Source organism: Crocuta crocuta, unplaced genomic scaffold (assembly GCF_008692635.1).
Source record: "Crocuta crocuta isolate KB4526 unplaced genomic scaffold, BGI_CrCroc_1.0 scaffold224, whole genome shotgun sequence".
Lineage (NCBI taxonomy): Eukaryota > Metazoa > Chordata > Mammalia > Carnivora > Hyaenidae > Crocuta > Crocuta crocuta.
Genome location: NW_027529545.1, coordinates 186,164 through 191,395, shown reverse-complemented (window position 1 = coordinate 191,395; position 5,232 = coordinate 186,164). Strand labels below are relative to the sequence as shown.

The 5,232-nt window shown below is 47.7% G+C and overlaps 1 protein-coding gene across 1 annotated transcript in view; it reads right to left on the bottom strand.

Annotated features, from left to right (window-relative positions):
• WWC3 (WWC family member 3) overlaps positions 1–5,232 on the bottom strand; it is a 108,591-nt gene that overhangs the window by 37,659 nt on the left and 65,700 nt on the right. The window contains exon 7 of the mRNA XM_077761392.1: positions 2,277–2,423. Within this exon, the coding sequence (XP_077617518.1) occupies positions 2,277–2,423 (147 nt within the window). The remainder of the gene's footprint in view (positions 1–2,276; positions 2,424–5,232) is intronic.

Below are 5,232 nucleotides of genomic sequence, written 5' to 3'. Positions count from 1 at the left end.
CACATAAGCGCTATAGTGTCACATCTCCAGAAACCATCTACGCTGGAAACAAGCTACTTGTCACCTCACCACCTTGTTTGTCAGAGACTCCTGCAGCTGACCCATCGTCAAGACCAGTAAATATTTCTTCAACCTCTTCTCGATGCTTCTGTAGATCTCTAAGCTCCGTTTTTGCACTCTTCTTTGAGAACAAAACGGGCATCTTGGTCAAAAAAGGAGAAACCTACGACCCAATGGATCCAGCAGGCTCCTGCTTCACAGGTCCTATGGAGCATGTACCCCAACCACCAAATCCCAACGTTAGGCCTGCAGTGTGTACACATTTGTGTTTGCAAAGTCCTGGGATCAAAAAGTATAGCCAATTATGTCCACACCCATCCCACAAAACTGATGACTCAAAGTGATAACTAAGCCAGGTACGCAGATGGCTAGGATGGTCCCCAGTAGTCTCCACCTCTTGGGATTCGGCCCATGTGTGAGCCCCTTGAGAGTGCTCTAGAGCCACGATTTGACTGTAACCGATAGAATGCAACAAAGATGACAGGAAGCCAGTCCTGTGACCAGGTTACAGAACACAGCAACTTCCATCTTGCTAGCAGACCCTCTCTGCTTGCACACTTTGATGAAGTATGCTTCGGTGCCAGAGAGGTCCGTACGGTAAAGAAGTGAAACCCTCAGTCCCACAGCCCATGGGGAGGTGAATCCTGCCGATAATCACATGAGCTTCAAAGTGGCCCCTTCCCCAGTCTAGTTCTCAGATGAGACTGTAGCCCTGGCCGACACCTTGATTGTAGTTTCGTGAGAGCCTCTGAAGCAGAGGACCCGCCCAGACTCCTGACCCACAGTAGAAGTGTCTGAGATAACAGAAGTGTGCTGTTTTAAGACGCTAGGTTTTGGAGGAATCTGTTAGACAGCAACAGCCCACTAATCCAATTATGGCCTTTCAATATCCTTTTTTATAACTACATGATATAAATAGGGGTTTAGACATCAGAACTGTTGACTGAAACCCAGACAGACCTGACTACATGAGCTTAGCTTGACTCGGCACCTTGATTCCCCCCCTATCAAAAGGACATGGAAACAACTAACGAGATCCCAGCCATGAAGCGGTCAGCCCCAGTAAACTCACAAATGATGACAATTTACTGCTCAAGTTACTGCAATGGCATGACCAGCCACTTCCCACCTGATATTTTTAGAAAGTCTTACCTAATCATTAGAGAACCTTTGCTTCTTCCAAACTAGTTGAATCTCTAAATTCTAAGTCTAACCTACGATAACAGCAATTATTCATGGAATTCAAGGAGCCCTGTACTTCTTTCGTTCCTGCACACCAAAACCTTTAGGCAAAAATAGCAGACATTTCTGACTTACAGATTCTTTTCTGTGTGTATGTATGCAGATGGTGACCATAGTCATTAAAACCAAAACTGCCTGGTCAAAAATGTCCAAGCGTACTTTTGAAAGCAGTGAGGGGAAAACTCAAAATAGGACTGTTTCTCTGGGGCATCCAAGACAAGAGTCACTATTTACCATAGTATACTCCAAGACATGCTATTTGCCTAAATTTCAAAATACTAGTTAATTATTTAAAACCCAGAATTTTTGTCAATGGTCTTTTTCCAGGTCTTTTTCTTTTCTTTATGTCATTTTGGGGAGGGCCTTCCACATTCCACTGAGGTCTCATCTTTACTTAATGAGCTCTAAGAAAAAGAAGCCATCTTGTTTCCCATTTGTTTTCCATTTGTAATAAACCTCACTCAATAACGTTACAACAGCGGTGTCTTTTAGCATTCACCACCCTGCTTCGGATGATGACTGCCAACTTTGTTTCTGTGGCTAACTCAAGGCTTCACTAATTATCAAAAGGGGCATTATGAAATTCTTCCAAGTCCCAAGCAAAATTAATTTTGATTCAAGTCAATTTCCTGACATTCTTTTAGAAGAATAAGAAGTAGCATCAAAGTATAACCCAGGGGCTCTAGAGCCACAAAGCCTCTGAAAATCACTGGGCTACGCCAAAGATCGGTAAACTAGGGCCCCCACGGGCCAAATCCAATCCTGCTTTTAAAAATAAAGCTTTATCGGAACATAGCCCTGCCCATTTGTTCACATGCTGCCTATGGCTGCTTCTGCATTCTAACAACACAGTTGGATAGTTATGGCAAAGGTCTAAAATATTTATAATCTAGGGGCGCCTGGGGGGCTCAGTCAGTTAAGTGTCCGACTTGGCACGCGCGGCCCTCCGCCCGCACCCCCGGCTCCTGGTGTACCTCTCCGATGATGTCGGTCTGAGACCCAGCGTCGCAGAACTGTTGAGGTAAAGGTTCGCCAAGCACACCCGGGCTGTGAGGGAACTCCGGCAGAGGGTCGGTGAGGGAGAAGCTGTTCCTGAAGCCATCGGTCAGCTTGGCCAGGCTCTGGAGGAGGAAGAAACAGGCCGCCTGAACAGAGGTGGTGATGCTTCCCTTCCCTCTGAGGGCCGGAATTCACGCTGGCCCAGCCCACCCCACCCCTGCCCCAGCAGGTGAAGACGACAAGTGGGCTGCCATGCGCACTCTTAGGCATTTACGTCACACCGTGACTGAGCCCCCCTGCCAGCGTGTGGATAACGCAGACTACTGCCAGAGTACCGTTTTTAAACCCTCGTGTTTCCTAAAGAAAAAAATCATTCTGTCCAAAGAGGCCAAACTCACGGCATCAGAGTAGAATGGTGGTGGCCAGGGGCTGAGGGTTCAAGGGGCACAGACTTTTGGTTAGAAGAGGAATAAGTTCTAGGGCTGTAATGTACAGTGTGGTGATGACAGTCGGCAATATTGTGTCACGTATTTGAAAGCTAAGAAAGTAGATCTTAAAGTCTTCAACACACACACACACACACACACACACACCAAGGTACATATGTGAGGCGGTGGATGTGTTAACTATCGTGGTAATCATTCCACGTTATACACATGAATCAAACCATTAGGTTGTACACCGTAAGTTTATGCACTTTGGTCATCTGTACCTCAATAAAGTGTGGGGGCGAGCACTGCCATCCAAAATGTTCTATCAATAAATGAGTCTGACAGAGATGAAGGCCACCTTGAGAGTTTTATAAACCACACAGAAGCAGAGCTACTCCCAGATGACGCTTACATAGTTTTATAATCTGGGTTCTCACTCATAATTGTACCCGGCTGAGAGTCATTGCATGTGATGCCAGTTGGCCAAAAACTAGAGTAAGTATGTCTTCTGGCGTGTGTGACCCCTCTGGGTGAAAGTTAAAGAGAGCAATGGGATTTCCTACAAGCTTTCAGAAGACCTTTGAATGCACTTATCTTCAGCAGACATTTCTGCAGACGCCAGGAGGCGCAGGTACGGTGTAACGCGCAACCGGCTCTGGCTCTAGACAGAGGCACCTTGGAACGGGCCAGTATCATGAAGACCATAAAAGAAAGACAAAACGACTTCTCTGACTTTACTAGAGAGGATGTTGCTCAGGCCTCTCACAGGAGCGTCTCAGAGAAGATGCTGGGGCCTGAAGCTTCTTCTAGAAATTCTATCTCCAGCCTCCATGGTGGGGAACCCACACGAGGCGACTGGGTGGCTTGCCCCCCGCCCTGCACGCTTGGCTAGGCCAGCGCAGAGCAATGAGTTCAACCTCCGGGAGGCAGGGCCTCTGAGCCCCCGCGGTGAAACGCCACTCGGTTCACTCCTGGGGTCTGGGCTCACGCTGGATGGGCAACAGCCATACAGCACCTTGTCCGACACTGCACTCAGAGGCCTCAGTAAACGGCAGTAGCCGTTCTTGCTATCAGCGCCCAGAGACCATCATTTCCCTTTCATGACCTGGAGAGGGCGTGTGAAAATACAGATGTGTGGGTCACACCTCGAGAGACTTATCTAGCAGGCGGGGGTAGGGCCCAGGAATGGGCAACTCAGTGGCCACCGTGGGGACACCCACAAGTCTGTTGGACCCTTGACCTTAGAAAGCACTGCCATGCAAGGCAGTTATCTGTGCACCTGTCTCATTGGGCCTCCGAGTCTGAGCTCTGCTTCATGTGCCCTTCTAAGACCTACGTTCTGCAGAATCTAGATGGGCACCTGCTAGGGACTCAGTGTGTTGAACACAAAATGAAAGCCATAACAGAAGCATCCGAATGCACCCGAGCATCAAGCAAAAAGACCGGCGTGCGTCCATTCGCAAAAACTCAAGCTTTTTCTAACGATAACAAAATCTACAGAAGTGTGAGGAACAAAAAAGAAAGCAGCATAACGCTCCGCTGATCGCAGCCATGAACTGAAATGTACGCACGCAGTAGGGTACGGTGTGGCCAGGTCAAGGAACGAAGCAGCGTGTGCTGGACAGACAGGGAAAGAGACAAGGTGTTACCATTAGGTGAGGAAGCCAGGGCAGGGGAGCGGCAGGCAGAGGCCGAACTCCCCGTGAGGACAGCTGAACACGCGTTCACGCTCTCCCGTGTCTGCATAAACACCAGCGGGGTATACAAGATACTCATAAAAGTAGTTACAGGAGACGGGCTGATGAGGCAACTGCGAGAACTCTCATCACAGACTTTGTAAATTATTTTGATTAGTGAACGATACACATCACCCATTTTTACAGCTTAAATCGTGTCTTCCAGAATGTTACGTTCCAGTCCTGAGAATCTGTGAATGCGAGCTTATTTGGAAATTGAGTCCTTGCAGATGGAATGAAGTGAAGGTGAGGTCGTACTGAATTAGAGGGGGTTCTAATCCAATGACTGGCGCTCTCATAACAGGAGAACATTTAGACGCAGGGAGAGCACCGTGTGACAAGGAAGGCAGAGACCGGAGTGATGGGGCAACAAGCCGAGGAACACCAAGGACTGCCAGCAGCTACCGGAAGCTGGGGGAGGTGAGGAAGGATCCTCCCTTACAGCCTCAGAGATGGTGGGGCCCCAATGGCACCTTGACCCTGGCCTTCTGGCCTCCAGGCTCTGGGAGAATAAATGTCTGTTGTTCTATGCCAGACTGTGCTCCTTGGTCATGGCGGCCCCACGAACCACTAATACCCGTACTGGGAAACATTTCAATATTCAGTGTACGTAAATATACACACAGGAAGAACATATATACACATATGTGATATATATGCATGTATTTAAAAATATAGGAGTTGTATATATAATAAATATATAACATAATATATATGGTAAATACATATCGTCCTAAAAGTTTAAATAAAAGTCAGACCGACAC